Raw genomic sequence first — 20,266 nt, 5'->3', positions numbered from 1 at the left:
GGCAATCTGATTTACTTAATTATTTAATTTAATAGTAGATGTTAAAATGTTAATGTCATTGGGCGTTGACCAATCCCACATGAAAAGAATACTAAGTAGCTTAATTAATTATGTATATAACACGATTAGGTAATCCTAGATCTAAAACCATGTTGCCATCATATCATCTCTCTGTTCATACATATTCATAAACATATTAATTAATATCTTAATTTTCCTATAATTTGGTGGTGTTTCTGACCATCATCTCATTTCAATTTTCACTTAAACATCATTAATTTTCCTAAATGTCATCTCTTAAAGAATCAGAACATCTCAGTTTACCCTTCCAAGTTGTTAAATCAGCCACTAAAAACTTCACAACAATAATCGGTAAGGGTGGATTTGGCGAAGTTTATAAAGGAGAACTTAAACTCTCTAATGAACTTACAACTGTTGCTGTTAAGCGACTACTAATTAACAACCTTTCGGGTCAGGGAGCTAAAGAGTTTTTAACGGAGATTCATTTGCTCTCTCGTTATAATCATCCGAATCTCGTCTCACTTCTCGGTTATTGCGAAGAACGCAACGAAAAAGTACTCATTTATAAATACGCACATCGTGGAAGCCTTGATAAATACCTACGTAGTGCAAATAATTCGACTTGTGAATTAACATGGAAACAACGGTTAAAAATCTGCATCGATGCAGCACGTGGTTTGGATTATCTCCATAACCACGTTGAAGATCATCAACGAGTAATTCATCGAGACGTTAAAAGTGCTAATGTTCTTTTGGATGATAATTGGAAAGCAATGATTGCGGATCTCGGTCTTTCAAAACTAGGACGTGCGAATGAAAGTGATACTTTTCTCGTTACGAATGCTTGTGGTACAGAAGGTTATTGTGATCCTGCGTACAGACAAACAAGAATATTGACTAAAGAGTCAGACGTTTATTCGTTTGGTGTTGTATTGTTTGAGGTTTTATGTGGAAGGTTGTGTTTTCAGTCTAATTTACATAGTAAAGAGCAATTGTTACCTCAGTTGGCACAGAAATATTATAAAAAAGAAAAACTGAAAATGATTATTGATCCTACTTTGATCAAGTACGTGGAATCAAACTCAGTTAAAAAGTTTGCGCGTATTGCGTATCAGTGTTTGCTGGAAGATCGAAAAGGACGGCCCTCAATGGATTTGGTGTTACAAGAACTTGAGAAGGTGTTAGATATGCTGGTAAGTTATGATGATCTGTTCTACATTTGGAAGTTATTTTATTGACTTCTATATGCATAGTAAATACCCCTTCTTCCCAAAATTATAGTCATGTTTTGACTTTTGAAATGATCTTCTTATCTAAAATTCATGAATTTCAGGATAACACGAATGAGAAGTCAGATTCTCCTATTGCGATCACTTCCAGAGATAAGCTCGACATACATCCCTCGAAGGATGTCGTTTTCAATAAGGGCAGCATGGTAATTACGAAACTGACCGTTGTAACTATACTATACTATACATACATACATACATACATACATACATACATACACATACATACATACATATATGTATGAAACTGATCCAGGAGGAAACTTATTTATGGGGGGAAATAAAACATTCTATATAAATAATGTTATTATTTCACCATTCATTTGTATATTTAACGTTGTATTTATATACAGTTTCATGATATACGTGAAAAAAATATTTTTACGAACAATAATATATTTTTCTCATTTTTTTTATTTTTTATTATTATTATTATCATTATTTTTTATTATATATTTTTATTTATTTTTTATTATTCTTTTTTTTACTATTCTTCTTTTTTGGCTATTTTTTTATTTTTTATTATTATTTTTATGCTTTATTTTTGTCTTTTTATTGGTATGTATTTATTTATTTTATTTATTATTTACTTATTTACTTTTTTAATGTGGAGTTCCTCACGGAAGCAATCTCTCTACTCTGGAGTAAAGAGAGGGATGACTTTCTCTTTCTGTGGGTAGAGAATTTTTTCTCGACTCGTGGCTAGAGAAACGACTTCTCTTTTATTCTAGGGTAGAGGAATGATTGTCTACATCTCACCTCCCTCATACCTCGCATATGCGGGATTGTGTATTGTTGTTGTGGTGTTTTTGATTTTGTCAAAAATGTTAACATTTTTACTCTAAAATGATATTATTTTTTCTGAAAGTTGATATTTTTCACATGAATTCAATATTTCCGATTAATTTTCACTAATTTTTGCTTAGAGAATAACATTATTGTACATTATCTTTTACTTCCCCCTTCCCAAAAAAAAAAAAAAAACTCACTTCCCTCTTGAAGCCTCCCCATATATGTGCGCGCGCGCGTGTGCGCATGCGTGTGTGCGTTCGATTGGTATTTTGAAAGATATGATAGTTATGAGGTCAATTTAAGTTCTTATTAATCCATCCATTTCATAGAGAAAGGAAGAACACATTTCATTAATTCTAACATAAAAGCAAGTAACAATTGGTTTTATTTTACAGTTACTTTCTAGTGGTGCTGAAGACAAAAATCGTGAGATCAAATCAAAAAAGACTTTCTTTCGACGAAATTGGACACCTATCCCTTTACCTGAATCATGGTGAGCTCGTTACCCTTTTGCGACTTAATTTAATCTAGTTTGTTTGATGTTTAGAAATTAATAAAATTTGTATGTTGTCTATGGCGAAACAATACATGTCGTGTCGTGCATAACTATTGTGCACAAGATTGCAACTTTTACTCGGGAGTACTCGGTTGAGACTTTGGAGGGAGTAAAAGGCAATTCGGGGATTTATCTGATTGGATTTTTTATACATATAAATAATAAATTTCACAATTATATGTGTTAATATAGAAGAAAACCATAAACGTAAACTTAAACTTTAACATTTTTTTTTGGCAAGTTGTTGGCATCGAATACTCTCATTTGCCACGCACGTACGCGCTTTCGGGCGAAACCCGAACCGCATTACATGGATCCGAACCTTAAACCATCTCGAGGGTAACATAATTGTCTAAAAAACAAACATAATAGTTCATTTGTTCAAAAACTCATAAATTCTAGTTTAAATACATGTTAAAATGTTGAGCAATTTTGACTTTGACTAAATTTGACCAAACAAATTAGTTTGAAAAAAAATGTTTTAACATACAGTACTGGATTCTTGGATTATGAGAACAGGGATCAACATAATACCTGGTTAAATCAGTCTGAGCTGAGAGTTAATTCTTCAACGGTTCTAGATGAGATTTTTACGGAACACGTGAGCATGATTGTCGATATTCTTCGCAATAAAAAGTCAGATAATGATGTTAGACCGCCAGGTTTACTAGATGACTTGCTTGTTAAGGTATGTTACTCTTCGTTAAAAACTGCAGAGCTAGCTACCAGCAACTCAACCTTCTAAAATGAAACACGATGTTAGTAGAGTTGACTACATGGGTAGGTTGGTTATCAGTTTAAATAAGGTTCCATCTGAAACTAGTCAACGGATGCCCAATCAGGTTTGGTTGACCAGAAACACAGTTTTTCTGTATTTCTTACACACACACACACACACACACACACACACACACACACACACACACACACACACACACACACACACACATATATATATATATATATATATATATATATATATATATATATATATATATATATATATATATATATATATATATATCATGTTCATCATCCTGTATGTCACCAATTCCTAATTAGATGGTGCTCGTTATCATCTCGTTCAGTGTTTCTCAGTTATAAAGAAGTTATTAGAGAACCATGGTGGTGGGTTCGATGATACATATATCAGGCATTGTGTTGCCATATTAGATCTCTATAAAGAGGTAATACTCGAACAAATAAATGTATAAACTTTCTTACATATTTATTATATCTCAAAATAACTCTGGGTACATGTAGGTTTCTGGTTTTATCAAAGATGCGCCCGAGAGACTTGTTTATGAATCTGTTGCCTGTGTTACGATAATTATATCTAGAGTAACGCAAGGTCTCAAAGCTTCCGTGGCCACCAAAGATGCTGAGGTAGCGACAAACGGTCCTCGAGAGATATTAGATCATGCTAAAGCATCAGGTGTTATAGATTCTTTGCTTTCTTGCTTAGTGACTTGCGGCACAAGTCTCATATCTGGCTCCTCAAAATTGTTACTTGTGGCTTGTGAAACATGTGAGGCTATTTGGTCTTTAATAGATGCTTCTGAGATTCAACATACAAAAGAAAATGCACTTGTATTTCCATTTAGCTTGAAGTATTCCATTGCTTCGGATCGGATTAGCATCAAAGGAGGTCCGTTGATGGGTGAAGGTGGAGAAAAAATTGTGGAATTAGTGACACAAGCATTCCTTGGATCCGAACCTATGCAAGTTGCTATTTTCTATTGTCTTCGACAACGCTTAGAGGCCTCGTGGTCTTCTGTAATTCAGGTGACAATTAAGGCTTTTTAAGTGGATAATGGGTCAAAATGGGTAAACTATTGGTGCGTGTCAAAACGGATTGGGTTAACCCAAAACATTATTTGTCCAAAAACTTCTTGGTTTTATTGATGTTCAAGATAGCCTAGTGGTTGGTGTATATCCTCACACAGATCTCAAGTTCAAACCTCACTACCAGCATATATCACGGGGTGGTCACGGAAAAGGGTCAGAAACGGTAATGATATAACCCGGTATAGCCGCATATATCTGAGTAAAAAAAATACGCTCCTTTTCCTGGTAATTTGAACATGAAACCTTATCCGTTTATATATTTAATGTGTCAAATATGATTAACAAAATTATGTCATTTCAATAATAGTGTACTTTAGTTTGAAGAGTATAATTAAGGAGATTAATTTTAGAGAATTGATATGTACACAATCAAATATTAGCCATACACAACCATTTTTGCTTTAAGGTGTTGTACATTACAACAATGTTATGCATAATTGACGGTGTATGTCAAATTTTTGGTTGTGTACAAATCAATACCCTTAATTTTATGCATTGTGTGCGACATCGGACCCGTTTGATCCTGCTTTGACCCATTTTCTTTTCATCTTATTTTTTTAATTATTTTAATATTAACCTTTCGACCCGCTTAAAAGTATAAAATATAGGCCAACCTACCCATATTAATAAGTAAATGTATTAAATTTTACCACTTCCGTAGTAATTTGCTAATCTTCTGTTATTACCTGAGGAGTGATATAACAATTTGTTGTTTCAGATTATCTCAAGGTGCTGCATTCATAATAATTCAGTTGCTACTGTTGTATGTGGTCTCTCTAGTACCTTACATGTTAACATAGCGATTAGCGGAAGTGGTGATAATACGATAGTTTCGGAGGTTTTTTCAATAATATCTCTTTGTGCTTCATTCGATAGAGACCCACAAACAGGAGACACAATAAGCCTGAAAAGTAAAGTATCCAATCCAAATGCGTTAATTCACCACGCGTGCCTTCTTCTAGCTTCAGTTGCACAATCCTTAAATTCGACTGGAGTAAAAACTGCACTTTCTATGCTTACCTCTTCACCAAAAAGACAAAAATCCCGCCTCTCTGACCTGGCCCATCATTATTCTCTATGCGATGGAGTACATAATATTCAACCCCATTCTATGTCTGCAATGCTAGCATTTGCATCCATTTTGTACCTAGAAATTGATGCTCCTAATCAAAGATCAATTCATAAAAAAGCCTTTCCATTAATTTCAAAGAGTACAACACTTTGTGATTACCTCAAAATCTTATCAACAAATGCTCAAGGAGATAATAAAATCATGTTCTCATACTGGCACGGATTTAGGGACGGGTTTGTTGGTTTATTGTGTTACAGATTATATTGGGTCGGTGTTTCAGATTTGGAGGACTCGGGTACTAGTGATCATATCCCTAAAACTCTTATAGATCTGTTAGGAAACAAGCAATCAAATGAGATTGGTTTGTCAACTGTCGGGGTTTTGAGAACGATTTACTTGTTATTCTTGTGTCTTAAAGGTGGTAGCTCCTTTTTTCACCAGGTGTTGCTTACAAGGGAACATGTAAAAATATTGTGTGATTTAATATCGGATGTTCTTTTGTGCGAAGGACCTGGTGGCGGTGATAAATATAAAATTGTGAAATATACAATTGAACTTTTAGTTGATATTTTGGAGTTTCCATTTGTGGCTTCTGAGGAGAGCAATCTTCTTCAAGACATGGAGTCTGGGAATAGGAAGGATATGCTTAAAGACATAGAAACAAACATGGATAAGTATGTTCAAATCCTTTCGGAGGTATATAATTAATTTGTTACATCCTGTCCATTTGTCTCTTTATTCTTTTCTTTTATCATGTAATGTATACTTGTTTGACCCGCCCTTGTGGCCTAGTGGTACGCTCAACACCTTGTGTGTTGGATGGGGGTAAGAGGTCTCAATCGAGTCCCCTCCCTTGTAACATTTAAAGGTATTTACCCGATTTATGGAGTGACCCCTAGCAGGTTTTACCGACCCGTATTCCAGGATTTCGGCCGCTCCGCCTGCCCCTCGGGATGTTTAAGAATCGGGTCCCTATAGTGCGGTTCGGGTTTCCGCTTGAAAGCGCGTGTGTGCGTGAAAAATGATCGGGTGGGTGGGTTATTCTCCCGCCATTGATTCCAAATACTCGCCTTGCAAAAAAAAAAAATGTATACTTGCTTGAAAATAATAAATTTGGTCTAGTAAACAAACATATCATCACCGATTTACTAAAAAAACATGTAACAGGCCAAATATGGTTGTTAGCTAGCTGTAGGTGCAATTTTTTTAAATGTTGTACGTGTGTCACTTACTAATTTAGGGAATATATATAATTAATGATAACTTCTAAATCTTTAGGTAGGAGTTCCTGGAAAAATAGTCAAGTGTTTGCAACTTTTGGAGGTGCACGACACGGCAAGACCTCTTTCACTTGTAACCAAGATGGTAGTTCACCGGTCACTAGTTGTTGAACTTGTTGACGATCTCTTAGATCCAATTATTATGAAAAAGTTACTTGACGATATATCACCATATTATGTCAAGGTGGACGTTCTGGAAATACTTACAAAATTAGCAGAAATGGATGAGGTTAGTACCAACTTATTATGTATTGTATAAAAAGAAATTTTCTTTTTAATAATTTTTTTTTCATGTGGCACAGTCTGTCCACGTGCCTGAGTGGCAATGCCACACGGCTTGTCATGTAGGCACATACCGACACACAGACCAGTGGCGAATCCAAGGCATTAGGTGTGGGGTCCTTGGACCCCACTATTATGGATTTATTTTTTTTTATAAATTATCACTTAAATTGTATAAGACAACACTAAATTTAAAGATAAGACCCCATATAATTAACGTTTTTTCAAAGATAATAGCCATTCTTTAGATTTTTTATTTGTTTTTTACAAACTACCACTTAAATTGTATAAGGCCCCAATAATTTTGATCCTAGAATCACACTGACACAGACTGACATGTATGCTTAGTCTGTTGTCATGCAGACTGACACGTGACACAGACTAACACGTGGCACAAACTGTGTGATTTTGACACGTGGCGCAGACTGACGCGTGGTTTTTTGTTTAGAAAAAAAAATAATATTTTTACACATACTGACATGGTTCTCTGATTTCTCTCCAATGAAAAGTTCTCTCTGGATCCTTATTTATATATACACGAATGCATGTAGGATTTCTATGAACACATAAATGGAGCAGATATTTTTGAACAGTTGAGAACATGTCTTACACATGTAAAACCAAGTGTGCGTGCCTGGGCGTGCGATGCTATAAAACAAATGTGCTTACATAGCTCCTATTTCTATGGTTTGTTGGTAAGTATTGTCCATTCTTTTGCTTGCAAAACTATATATCATTATATTTTGTGAACATCATTGATCAATTAAACGTGTGTTTTCTCTGTTTTCTAACAATATTAATTGATGCTATATATATTATAGGCACATCACGACATCATTAGTGTATTGGCTAATCTGTTATTTGATAAAGACAACTACCCCCTGGGATTTGCTGTGAGGGCTGTAAGATGCTTTTCTATTTTCAGCTCAACTTTCTATTTATTTTTATTCTTTATTATATATAGTGGATGAAATGAATTTCCGTGACATTATTCATTCTGCAGATTTTATATACAGCGTTCCATAGTGACTTTTTATATGAAGAACTAAGGAAATGTATACCACAACTTGCACAACTGTTGCTATCTGCAGAGTTTTACACCACAAAACAAAATGTTGCTAGTTGTCTTCACAATCTTTCTTTCCACTCCGATAAACTTGGTCAAGATATGATCTCCAAAGGAGCAATAGATGTATGTATATTAGTACCATCATCTTGATCTTGATACTATACAAACATAAACTTAGTACTGTACTTTTGACATTTTAACTTTAAATATATCTTTTTGGCATGCATTTGCAGGCTTTATTAAAGGTGGTATCAGACTACTCAGTTGTAGCACTCGACCCAAGCAAGATTGATGATATTACTGAGACGCCATTAGATAGAACTCTTAGTACATTAGCTAAAATGTGTGATTATCCACTTTGTAAGAAGTTCATCAGTTCATCAAATGTGTACCCAGCCATTGGAGAATTACGCCAGTCACCAATTGAAGACATTGCCAACCACGCTACTAAAATTATCGACAAAACCTCTTAAAATTAAAGCTTCTGAAACTTATTTATATCCATTTTTATACATAAATTGTTAAAACGGGTTCTCTTGTTTCGATTGTTTCATGTTTCATCATAAAATTCATAAGTGATGTAAATAAGCCATTGCATTTCAGAATGGGTTACATGTGAAACATCACTTATACCCTTTTAGATTTTTTTTTTTTTTTTTTTTGACGGCGGATAGGAGTCACTACTGACGGGGGTCCGAACACAATGTCGGAATCCACTCACCCGATCATTTCATGGGGCGAACATTAAAGTCCTACCGCCCTTTAGGAGGAATTCATTCGGGCATCGCGTGTGGTAAAACCCCCTCGGGTGAGGGCCGAACGCAAGATGTTTGCAACCTCCGAGGCCCATGGAATAGGCGGGTAACCTTAAGGGAAATACTCTTACAGCTCATGGGGATCGAACCCCTGACCTCTCTTATGAGAAGTCAAATCATCACTAATACACCAACACCAAGCCCACTCCTTATGTGGGAGTCATCTAGCTCGTTAACGAGCTTCGGGAGTTAACAAAGATAGCAAAATGTTAAGCAGGTTGTTAGTGAGGCCTGCAACGAGCCTCTCACGAAAAACAATGGGACCCACTATCTTTTCATTTGTACTTAATGCTTTATATATTGTACACATTATATTTAATTGATATGTTTGTGGGTATTATTTGGTGTAAGATATGGACATGTTTTGTGATGATGTAGCGTTGATGTGGAGGACTAAAGTAGGGTAACCTTTGAGCTTTTTTTTTTTTTTTTTTTTTTAAGAGCTAATTTATTAAAAACCACAAAAAATTTTACAACCCATACAGTTCGATGACCCACTAGATGAGGACCAATATACAAAATAACCACACACCTAAGACAACCCATAAAAATAAAACAACTACTCGCTCATTCATTTCTAATCTCCTGCTCTATTTGATCTGGGCACCATTCACTCCTTCTACATATCTCTTTACATCACTTGATTATATGGGTGTTCCTTCCAACTTTCAAATTCGCCGTTTATCGTATTATCCCTGCTCAAGAGCCATAGATGCGAAAGGATCTTCAGGTTTACCATGATGTCCTCTTTTAGAACCACACTTCTTTGCTCCATTGTACTATGCACGAGTTTGTTCCTCCATTTCCAAATCAACCACAATAAAATGTATCTAGATGCAAGTGCTACCAATTTGATGTTGTTTGACCCAGTACCAAAATTTGCCAAACTGATACAATTAGTCACACCTTTGAGTCTCTTGAACAAGCTTCAAAAACACTTAGGTGATAAGAAAGAGATGATAACACGACCATTGCTTGGCCTGATTCAGATGTAACAGATTTAGAGCTTCTACTGGTTGTGTTGCTGGTGACATTACCTAGCTCACCCGTATCAATTTGTAACATCCTAAACCAACTATTTGGTCGTTTATATATGTAAGTGCATACATACATACATGATACATGTATCATAACAAATATCATATATGATGTTTTTCAAAAAATATAATGTTAACCATGTACGAGTAATTTATATTTTTCCACTACTACAGCTACTTCTAAACTATAAATAAATTAAATTAAATTTTTTTATATATAACAACATCAAAATACAAAGATATTTACAACGTACTTACTGAGTTACTGGACTGCTTATGCCAAATAAAACTTTCACCGGAGTCACAAACGGTAAAAGCCGCACGTTAAAGCAAAAGGAAAACCTAAAACTAACGGCGTTAACCCTAATAAACATCTCCACTCGGTATTTCATTTCACTATATATTCACTTAACGATCCTCTTCCCAGCCTACTTCTCTAAAACCCTAATTTCATCTAGGATATCTGTTTTCTCGAGACCCAATGGACCCAATTTTTGGTCTATAGTTCTTGATTGCCAGGTTGAATTTATATTATTTCCCATTTTTGTTTATTATCAGTATAAATTTTCAATGTTGCTTTGTAATTTAACTGTTTTTGTGATTATTTTAGGATACACCTGTCCCAGTAAAAAAAACCTGTTAAACAAGTTGCAAAAGTTGAAGCAAAAAAGAAGGCCTAGTCCAGTGATGACTATGAGTCCGATTCAGATGACAAATTTGATCAAGTAAAATTTTTTTTTTTTTATTTATTCTGGATCTGCTTTATCATTTCTTTATTAAAAGTTGTATGCGTTTACTTTTCATGAACTAAATTAGAGTAAATTATACAGGAGGATGTCAAGCCTGCAAAAAAGCAGGCACCTGCTGCTAGTAGCTAGGAAGAAAGTGATTATGAAGAGGTATTTTATATTTTATATTGTTTCTCGCATTTTATATTTTTTTTATTTGTCAATATAAACATAAATCCTTTATTTGGCTTTCTGATCCAACTGTTTTTGTGATTGTTAGATTGTTCGGTTTTTGGTGTATTCGGTTTAAAATTTTTTAGTGCAAAACCGAAAACCGAATCGAAAACTGAATTTAAAAATGAAATCGAACCGAGACTGCAAATTCGGTTCGGTTTCGGTTAAAACCGAAAATCATAACTCTAATCAAACTAGCTCTTAGCATATAAAGCTACACTTGATTACACCATTCGAAGTACTATAAACGAAGTCTAGCTCTAAAATCACAGAAGCAAGTGACAACACCAAACTAAGTATTTGTATTTGTCTAACTTTTAAATACACTTCATATTTTATAAAACTAGGTATTCGTTACTCGTAAAACCCATATTGCTCTTCTTTGTGAATAAACTTCTAGTTAAAAAATGGAATAGATTATGTATAAGTAACACTTTGAGTTTTTTTTGTTCAGGATACACCTGCCTCAGTAAAGAAACCTGCAGCTGCTGCAAAACCAGTCGCTAATGTTGAAGAGAGCAGTGAATTTGAAGAGGAAGAATCTGAAGAAGAAGAAGAAGAAGAAGAAGAAGAAGAAGAAGAAGAAGAAAGTTTTAATGAGGAAGATGAACCTAAAACTGGGAAGAAGAAAGTAAGAACTGTTTTTGATCTATCGAGATAAATTTGTGTACTGATATGTGATTATGTATCTACTATACGTGTTGGCTTATAATTGAAGTTTGTGCAGGATACTGATGTTGAAATGGTTGATGCTTCATCCCCTAAGAAAGCGGTTAGTGCTTTATCTTATTCGTTTACTCGTTCATATAGTCAAATGCTATTTACTAATTTGTATGCTAACAGCTCCTTTCTAAATCTTTGTATGTTAAACCTAATTTTTTTTCTAATCTGTAAAATTAAAATCCTTTTACTTACAAATGCTTGAATGTTTTTCATTAACAGTTAATGATCCAGTCGATTCCAAAACTCTGGAGGCGCCACAAACTTTGGTACTTATGTTCTGTTTTCATTTTATGTTTTTTTCTTAATTTAGTAGATATAGCAACTTGGACTGGTTCAGGAATCTGTGAAAACATGCTGGGTGGGTTTATGTTCTAATTATGGTTTACTAGATTAAGACCCCGTGAGTTTGGGATTTTGTAAGCAAATTTGTTTAAATGGAGATATTGATTTTACGGAACTATATGTATCTTTATTTAATTACACTGTATGGTACATTATGATCTGTATTTGATTACACGGTATGATTCTTGGTGTGCAACTATTAATTTCATATTAGACTTTCTCTTTCAAGGCCATTTTTTGTCTTTTGTAATTCAAACTTCACATATAATATTTATGTTGTTTCAGGCTGATGTTGTAGTTGCTGAGCCTACCATATCAATAACATATCAATAAAAAGAGGTAACATCTTTTTACGTTTAATTTTTAATCGTTCTATGCTATATATGTATGCGATTTATGCTGTATATGTATGTATATGTAAATTGGTGTCTTTTTGTGCCATCGTTTTGATGTAATAAGTTTTTTTAGGTATTTAGGTTATAATTTTGTATTATATTGTGAAAGGAGGTTATTCTTTTGTAAAAATTTCTACTTCTTAAGTTTTGGTGTGAGATAGTTAAATACTTCTAGATATCTGTATTAATAGTAATTGTTGTTTGGTGGTTGCGGTGACATTCTTTTGTGATCAAAAGGTTTGATAGCAATAGGTTTGAATAAAGTTGTCTTGTGTAAGTTAAGCTGTATTTTATATGGTGACACTTTTGTTATTCTTTGCTGTAAAGATGGTTTAATTTTTGAGTTTTGATTGTGAAACGGCTTGTTTTTAGATATTAAAATTGATAATAGCAAGTGTTTTGGTGTTTAAAGTTTATTTGACAAAGTAGGTGTTATGTGTGTGTTTCAATTGAATGTTTTTTTCGGTTATATATAGGTAGTCAACAAGTTGTGAGTAGTAAGAAACAAAAGCTAGTCAACAGTGGAGTGGTGTAGCTCAGGCTGTTGAAATAGCTGACGATGAAGATTTGCGCCTGCATAATCTTATTGTGTAGAACAAACGAATCGTGAAAACAAATTCGACAGACACACAGTCGAGGTGAAGTTTGCTGAAAAAAAGAAAGGATTTTATAAATTATATGATAGACTGCGACATATAACTGATATATCCGTCAACCTCGTTCTATTTTTAGGGGCTTCTTATTGTGAGGAGAAAAACGGATACGTGCTCGGGTTTCAAGATTTTCCTAACAATTAAGAAACGTGGAATATAGATCCTACTATCGATTGGAAATCTGATGAAACTTCGAAGAAAAAAGAATGAGGTCTAACAATATTATATTATTATATTATATGATTTGATCAAATTTAATAATGCATAGATATGTTAGGTAAATCTTGATTTAATTTAATATTATATTATTTAATTTAATATTATATTAAATTTGTAGATCCGTAATTAAGGTAATCAATAGTATGCATTAGCAAAAGATTGCACATTGCACTATTCATTATGCTGTTGCCACCTTGGATTGGTTACCTTGAGCAAGTTGAAGTTATGACACAGGAGTTGAAGTTGTGACATGAATGTCTTACATACCTTCCAACTCCTCTGTCATAACTTTAACTCGTCAAGGTCATCAATCCATACTCTACCGAAAGGTGGCATTAGTATAATACAACAAGGATGAATACTACAATGCGCAATCTTTTGTTGGTGCATACTATGGATTGCCTTAAACAAGGATCTACAAATTTAATATAACTTTAAATTAAATAATATAATATTAAATTAAATTAAAAGATTTACTCAACAAATCTATGCATTATTAAATTTAATCAAATCAGATAATATATAATAGAAAATAATATTGTTAGACCTCATTCTTTTCTTCGAAGTTTCATCAGATTTCCAATCGATTGTAGAATCTATATTTTACGTTTCTAAATTGTTTAGGAAATTTTTGGAACCCGAAACACCAAACCCTAAACTCTAAATCGGGCTAAATTTTACTTCACAAAACATGGAAAAAAAACGTTCATATTCTTCACGAACAATATTATCTTGAATGTTATTTTTTTCGATCGTTTTCATGCCTAAATAATAACATTCATCACGAAGTGTCTCTTCTAAATGTTCATATTTTCGTGTGATCTTGATGCCGGAAAAAAAAAAATTCAAAAAAATGAAAAAAAAAAAATTTGCTTCCCCCCGCTTCCCCCCGCTTGGTTACTTCCCCATTGATCCTGCCCCTATATATATATATATATATATATATATATATATATATATATATATATATATATATATATATATATATATATATATATATATATATATATATTTCATTTAACGTCTAGGTGTATATATGTGTGACCCCGAAGGCTCAAATGAATTTAGTCATATAGTTATATGTTGTACATTGCACATTAATTCTACATTATCTTTATATCTGCACAAGTGACATGTAAAGGTTAGTCTGTGATAAAAAGGACCAATATCAAATCCACATATCAATGCCATAACAGATAACATCAAGGCTATGTAAAGGTTTAAAATGGCACGATCGGCATGACCTTGTGTATACGTCAAAACAAACCAAGTCATCATGCAGGTCTCTCCAATTTAGCCATCAAAAGTGCTATTTCATTTTCATATGTATACATTTTTGAGATGAATCCAGGCTGTCTCTTTGCCATCATAACTTACTGCCATCATAACTCGGCATATTGCCGTCAGGTGAAAGGACCCATTCATATACATTATAAACGATTCACAATAGTTGATTACATCGCGAGGTATTTGACCTCTATATGATACGCTTTACAAACATTGCATTCGTTTTTAAAAGACAAACTTTCTTTACATCAAAAATTGACAGGCATGCATACCATTTCATAATATCCACTATCCAACTATAATTGACTTAATGATAATCTTGATGAACTCAATGACTCGAATGCAACATCTTTCGAAATATGCCATGAATGGCTCCAGTAAGATCTCTAAAATGAGCTAATGCACAGCGGAAGATTTCTTTAATACCTGAGAATAAACATGCTTTAAAGTGTCAACCAAAAGGTTGGTGAGTTCATTAGTTTATCATCAATATTCATTTTCATCATTTTTATAGACCACAAGATTTTCATTTTCATTTCTCATAAATAAACATCCCATACATAGAGATAAAAATCATTCATATGGATTGAACACCTGGTAACCGACATTCACAAAATGCATATAAGAATATCCCCATCATTCTGGGATCCTCCATCGGACATGATATAAATTTCGAAGTACTAAAGCATCCGGTACTTTGGATGGGGCTTGTTGTGCCCGATAGATCTATCTTTAGGATTCGCGTCAATTAGGGTGTCTGTTCCCTAATTCTTAGATTACCAGACTTAATAAAAAGGGGCATATTCGATTTCGATAATTCAACCATATAATGTAGTTTCGATTACTTGTGTCTATTTCGTAAAACATTTATAAAAATTGCGCATGTATTCTCAGCCCAAAAATATAAAGGGTAAACAGGCAAATGAAAACTCACAATACTGTATTTCGTAGTGAAAATACATATGACGTCATTGAACAAGTGCAAAGTTGGCCTCGGATTCACGAACCTATATTAAGTATATATATTTATATGATGGTCAATATCCGTCTAGCAATTTAGGTCAAACTGTAGTGTATCACAATCCTAATGCTCGAGACTAACATGCAAAAGTCAACTTGATCCAAAATGATTTCCAAAATCTATACATGATTATTATATAACTTAAATATAGTCATTTTATATATTTAAATATTTATTAAATTTTATTAAAGTAAATAATATAAATCATTTGTTAATAAATAAAAATTATATTAAAGTTTATATATTATAAAAATATACTTTTATGTCTTAAGTAATAAAATTTATAAAATTCACTTAATATCATAAAATTATAGTGGTATGTATTATTAATGTAATTATATTACGTGTGGTCAAAATATCTTTGTATCACATATCTATTTGATAAAATAATATAATATTGATAATAATAATAATAAGTAAAAGTAGTATTATTTTGTAATAATAATAAGTATTATTATAATAATAACAATGTTTATATTTACTAATTATTATAATAAAATTGATAATTCTAATCATGATAATATTAGTAATAACAATACTTTTTAATATTAACTATATTAATAATAAGATAATAACTCTATTTTATCATAATAATACTAAAATGATAATAGTAATGATATTTCATGATATTTTAGTAAAAAATGATAGTTTTAATATAAATGGTATTTTTAGAAATAATAATAATGATAAAAATAATGAAATCGATATTTTTTCTCTTAAATCAATATCTTACAATATTTTAATTTCATCATGATACCCATACTCATTATTTCCTGATCGATTTGTTCAATAGCTTTTAGTTCTCTTTTATATCGCATTCATAATAATGATAATAATAGTAATCATAATAATTAGGTGTTACTAATATTAGTTTTAATTATAATAATATTAGTGACAATAAATATTATGATGATAATACTAATAACTATTTTAATGATGATAATAATAATAATACTAATTATAACTTTAACGATAATAACGATAGTAATAATAATAAAATAATAATTTTTAATGATAATACTTTTTATTGATAATGATAATAATAATAATAATAATAATAATAATAATAATAATAGTAATAATAATAATTAGATAAAAACTAGAACGACGATAATAACGACGATAATAATAATCATTTTTTTTAATAATAATACAAACTTCAATTCACTATAACTTCTAATCCGTTCATCGAAACCGTTCGATATCTAAATGAAAAGTTCTTAATTTTTCGCTAGCTTTCCAACGACATGCATATCTTATACCTTATCTCAACCGCATATGTAACTAATTCAGGATTTAACATAACCTATCTAATGGCAATATCAAAAGTACAAGCATGCATAATCCTATATACTCGAGCACTAGTTAGGGATACACTATTAATATATAAAAGTTAATTTATGAGTACTCACGTATCAATATTGAGATTCAATATTGCAGGAAAGGTACGTAAACGCGACGGAGATGATAAACACTAGGTTGACCTTTGACTCATGATCATAACCCCCAAGCAATACCCATAACCTCCATAGCTATAACCCATAATTCCTTAGCTCTATCCCGCTCGAAAAACCCGTTTTGAAATAACTCGCTCATGACATCGTCGTAGTATTTTATGTATAATAATACTAATAATAATAATAATACTAATAATAATAATAAATATAATTATAGAGAGAGTGTGAGAGATAGGTAGTTAGAAAACAATTATGATCGATCATATATAAATAGGTATATAAATAATATAATAATATAATATAATATTAAAATAAATAAAAAACATGTTAAATAGTGAGCCGCCACAAAAATATGTCGACACAACATTACGCGTTTCGCGTAGATAGATACGCGATCCGCGTATGGTGTCTTCATGAAAGTTGTAGATTTTTGAGTTACGGACGTCTGGACACTGGAATCACCCTTTTTCGAGTCAGTATGATTTAGTTATGATTTTTCTCGTTAAAGTGCGCATGCTTAGTGATTTCCATCATTTTAACTTGCGATCTTGAGATGAAATGTTATAGTCTTTTGGTGCCCATTAGAAATCTTTATTTTATCTTTATTTTTATTTTCATATCATTGAAAATCCATAAAAATATTTTATAATCAAATTCTATTATATCGAAAGAATAAAAATGTTTTCGTACGTTTGAAACTAAATCAAATAATACTATAAGGTTTAGTTTTTCCAAAACTACTTATATTCAATATCATTTTATTAAAAGGTTTAAATAATAGAAATTGTTATATCATAAAACATTTTCACTTCATAAAGTAAAATTATATAATATATAAGTCATAATGGATTTCTAGTTTTTACTTACAGTTTATTCGTAAATCGCAGGGTTAAGTCCAATGGACAATTAAATGTATGAAATCGTTTTAAATCAACATATCCATTTGCTTACCTTGTTAACATCCATTTACATTTCATGTTCTTACTATTAATTTTATGAAAGTTAAATAATTAACTTATCAAGAGTCACGAGAAAGTTATTGTAAAGCATGCATTGAAAATTAAACAGGAATCTCTACTAACTTTTGTCCAGTTACCGTTAATTGACACTTTTGTTCTTACTTGTAAATCACTTTACCAATCATTTCGAATACCGTTAAAAAGGAAAGGTTTTCTAAATCAAAGTGGACCTTTCAACAGAGACTCATAATCATACAATGTATCTGATAAATAAATCATTTGATATTATCTTTTAATTCCGTTGAAAAATATCTTGAAATAATTACGTTCATGTAAAGTATTATTCATCTAATACCTTGTTAACGTTCTAAATTCATATAATAGATTTCGTAACTTATTTTCATATTAATCAAACCGTTTAATGTTTCATTAATATTTCTCAATTTAATAATCACACATATGTATATATTCATACATATCTATTTACACATAATTGTTCGTGAATCGTCGAGAGCAGTCGAAAGGTAAATGAATACATGAACATAGTTCAAAGTTTTTGAGATTTCAACATTACAGCCTTTGCTTATCGTGTCGGAAATATTAAATCATATGAAGATAAAGTTTAAATTTGGTCGGAAATTTCCGGGTTGTCACAGTACCTACCCGTTAAAGAAATTTCGTCCCGAAATTTGATTAGGATGGTCATGGCTAACAATAAGTAGGTTTTCATGACGCATATAAGCTGAAAATTAGAGTTTTATCATCATTGAGTAATATAGAAAAACCATTTGATTTTGTGTAGAGTACAAGTGAAACTATCACAAAAGAGCGAAATGAGTAAGTGTAGATTCGTCATACCTTTTGACACAGACCGGATTGATTTCCAGAGTTCAAGGAAATTGGAGAAAATCTTCGTAATAAGATTTGATTCTTCGGAAATCAAGGAAATTAGGATCCACTTTAAATACGATCATCTGTTTTGATTGCTCTGTCGAATATATTTTTTTTTCTCTATAAATCCACCCCTTTGTTTCCTTAGAACTCACACCTTCCATTCTTTCTCCCTCAACTCATATTGTAAAGTGTTCGTCAATATGTTTCATCCAGTGCTGATTCTTGATATACTCCTCACTTTCATATCTGTAGTTCTTCTTTTTCATCTGCCTCCGGAAGAGTCTATTTACTTTTGCTATACCCTTGGTTTTATAGTGTTTTTAGTTCTCCTATGTCTTTATATTGCTATATGCATCGATATATACGATTTGTAATTTCTGGGTTGTTGTTGGGTTTTATATCTTCCCTTATATTTCGATGTCCCTGCTCCTGTCTTCTATAACCATTGTCATCCCCAGTTAATGCTCTCTTTTATTTGCTACGATTTATACCCCAATTTCTATTTCTGAGTTTTGTCCATTCGTTTCTTCTTCTTGCGATTAAGCACCTCTTGTAATGATCCAGAATTCGCAGATATGAATTTCAGAATGAACATTGTTAATGTTCTAATAAAGAAATGGTAATGGCACGATTTTGATTTGTTAAATTACCAGAATACCCTGAAAAAGACCGAATCATCAAGAAAATATTTTCTTGATATTTTAGAGGTTAAATAGAATACAAGAGTCGTGTAACATAGCACATGATGACGTTATGATCTGTGAATCATCATGTTCCATTTTAGAAACTCATCATGACTTACTGTAATATAATCACGTTGATCAAGTGTCATTATATTATACTAACTCATGCTTCAGTTCCTAACACTACTTCAAAAATATTCCTATTTTAAACTCGAAAGTTTCATAATTTAGATACTAAACTAGTTTCTTTTATGATGTAATACAGACAGCGCGAAGAGGTAAATGATAAGAATAATTATGGAAATATCTCCAGAAATATGGAGGATATTTATAATGAAAGATACGATGATATCTTAGAATTTCTAATATCAGAGGATAATGAAAGATATTATTCGCAAGGATTTAGAGTCAGAAGCAAGGTATTCATTAATGACTTCAGCGTATACTGAATCATTTGGATTCTTTGAAGGCAGATTTATTCTTTATGATTTATCCACAGCTTCCTTCATACTTTGCTCAATCCGTTTTCCAGTTCCAACCTTCTATTTTTCTGAGCTTTGCCAACACATTATTCTTTTATCATCGAACTTTTTACTGTCAAGGTTGTCTA

At 32.1% G+C, this 20,266-nt stretch overlaps 1 protein-coding gene and 2 long non-coding RNA genes across 3 annotated transcripts; all 3 read left to right on the top strand.

The window, feature by feature from the left end:
• Positions 1–287: 287 nt before the first annotated feature.
• Positions 288–8,682, top strand: LOC139849867 (serine/threonine-protein kinase TIO-like). The gene is made up of 12 exons (XM_071839485.1): positions 288–1,214; positions 1,355–1,456; positions 2,498–2,595; positions 3,151–3,346; positions 3,747–3,845; positions 3,922–4,443; positions 5,225–6,274; positions 6,857–7,087; positions 7,692–7,835; positions 7,962–8,042; positions 8,144–8,332; positions 8,443–8,682. The coding sequence occupies exons 1-12, from the start codon at positions 288–290 to the stop codon at positions 8,680–8,682; spliced, it is 3,879 nt and encodes a 1,292-aa protein (XP_071695586.1).
• A 1,744-nt stretch (positions 8,683–10,426) lies between these two features.
• LOC139847481 (uncharacterized) lies at positions 10,427–11,649 on the top strand. Its single transcript, XR_011759536.1, has 4 exons — positions 10,427–10,580; positions 10,672–10,786; positions 10,892–10,960; positions 11,478–11,649. It is a non-coding gene; the product is annotated as an uncharacterized lncRNA (long non-coding RNA).
• A 9-nt stretch (positions 11,650–11,658) lies between these two features.
• On the top strand, positions 11,659–13,991 carry LOC139847482 (uncharacterized). The gene is made up of 4 exons (XR_011759537.1): positions 11,659–11,795; positions 11,966–12,012; positions 12,374–12,427; positions 12,960–13,991. It is a non-coding gene; the product is annotated as an uncharacterized lncRNA (long non-coding RNA).
• The last annotated feature ends 6,275 nt before the right edge of the window (positions 13,992–20,266 follow it).

The sequence above is a fragment of the Rutidosis leptorrhynchoides genome, chromosome 5, assembly GCF_046630445.1.
Source record: "Rutidosis leptorrhynchoides isolate AG116_Rl617_1_P2 chromosome 5, CSIRO_AGI_Rlap_v1, whole genome shotgun sequence".
NCBI classification, from domain to species: domain Eukaryota; kingdom Viridiplantae; phylum Streptophyta; class Magnoliopsida; order Asterales; family Asteraceae; genus Rutidosis; species Rutidosis leptorrhynchoides.
This window is presented reverse-complemented; position numbering and strand designations above follow the sequence as displayed.

Coding starts and splice junctions, on each gene's coding strand:
- LOC139849867 (XM_071839485.1), top strand. CDS start 288: ATGTCATCTCTTAAAGAATCAGAACATCTCAGTTTACCCTTCCAAGTT. Junction 6,275..6,856: donor ATGTTCAAATCCTTTCGGAG/GTATATAATTAA, acceptor CTAAATCTTTAG/GTAGGAGTTCCTGGAAAAAT. Junction 7,088..7,691: donor AATTAGCAGAAATGGATGAG/GTTAGTACCAAC, acceptor GAATGCATGTAG/GATTTCTATGAACACATAAA.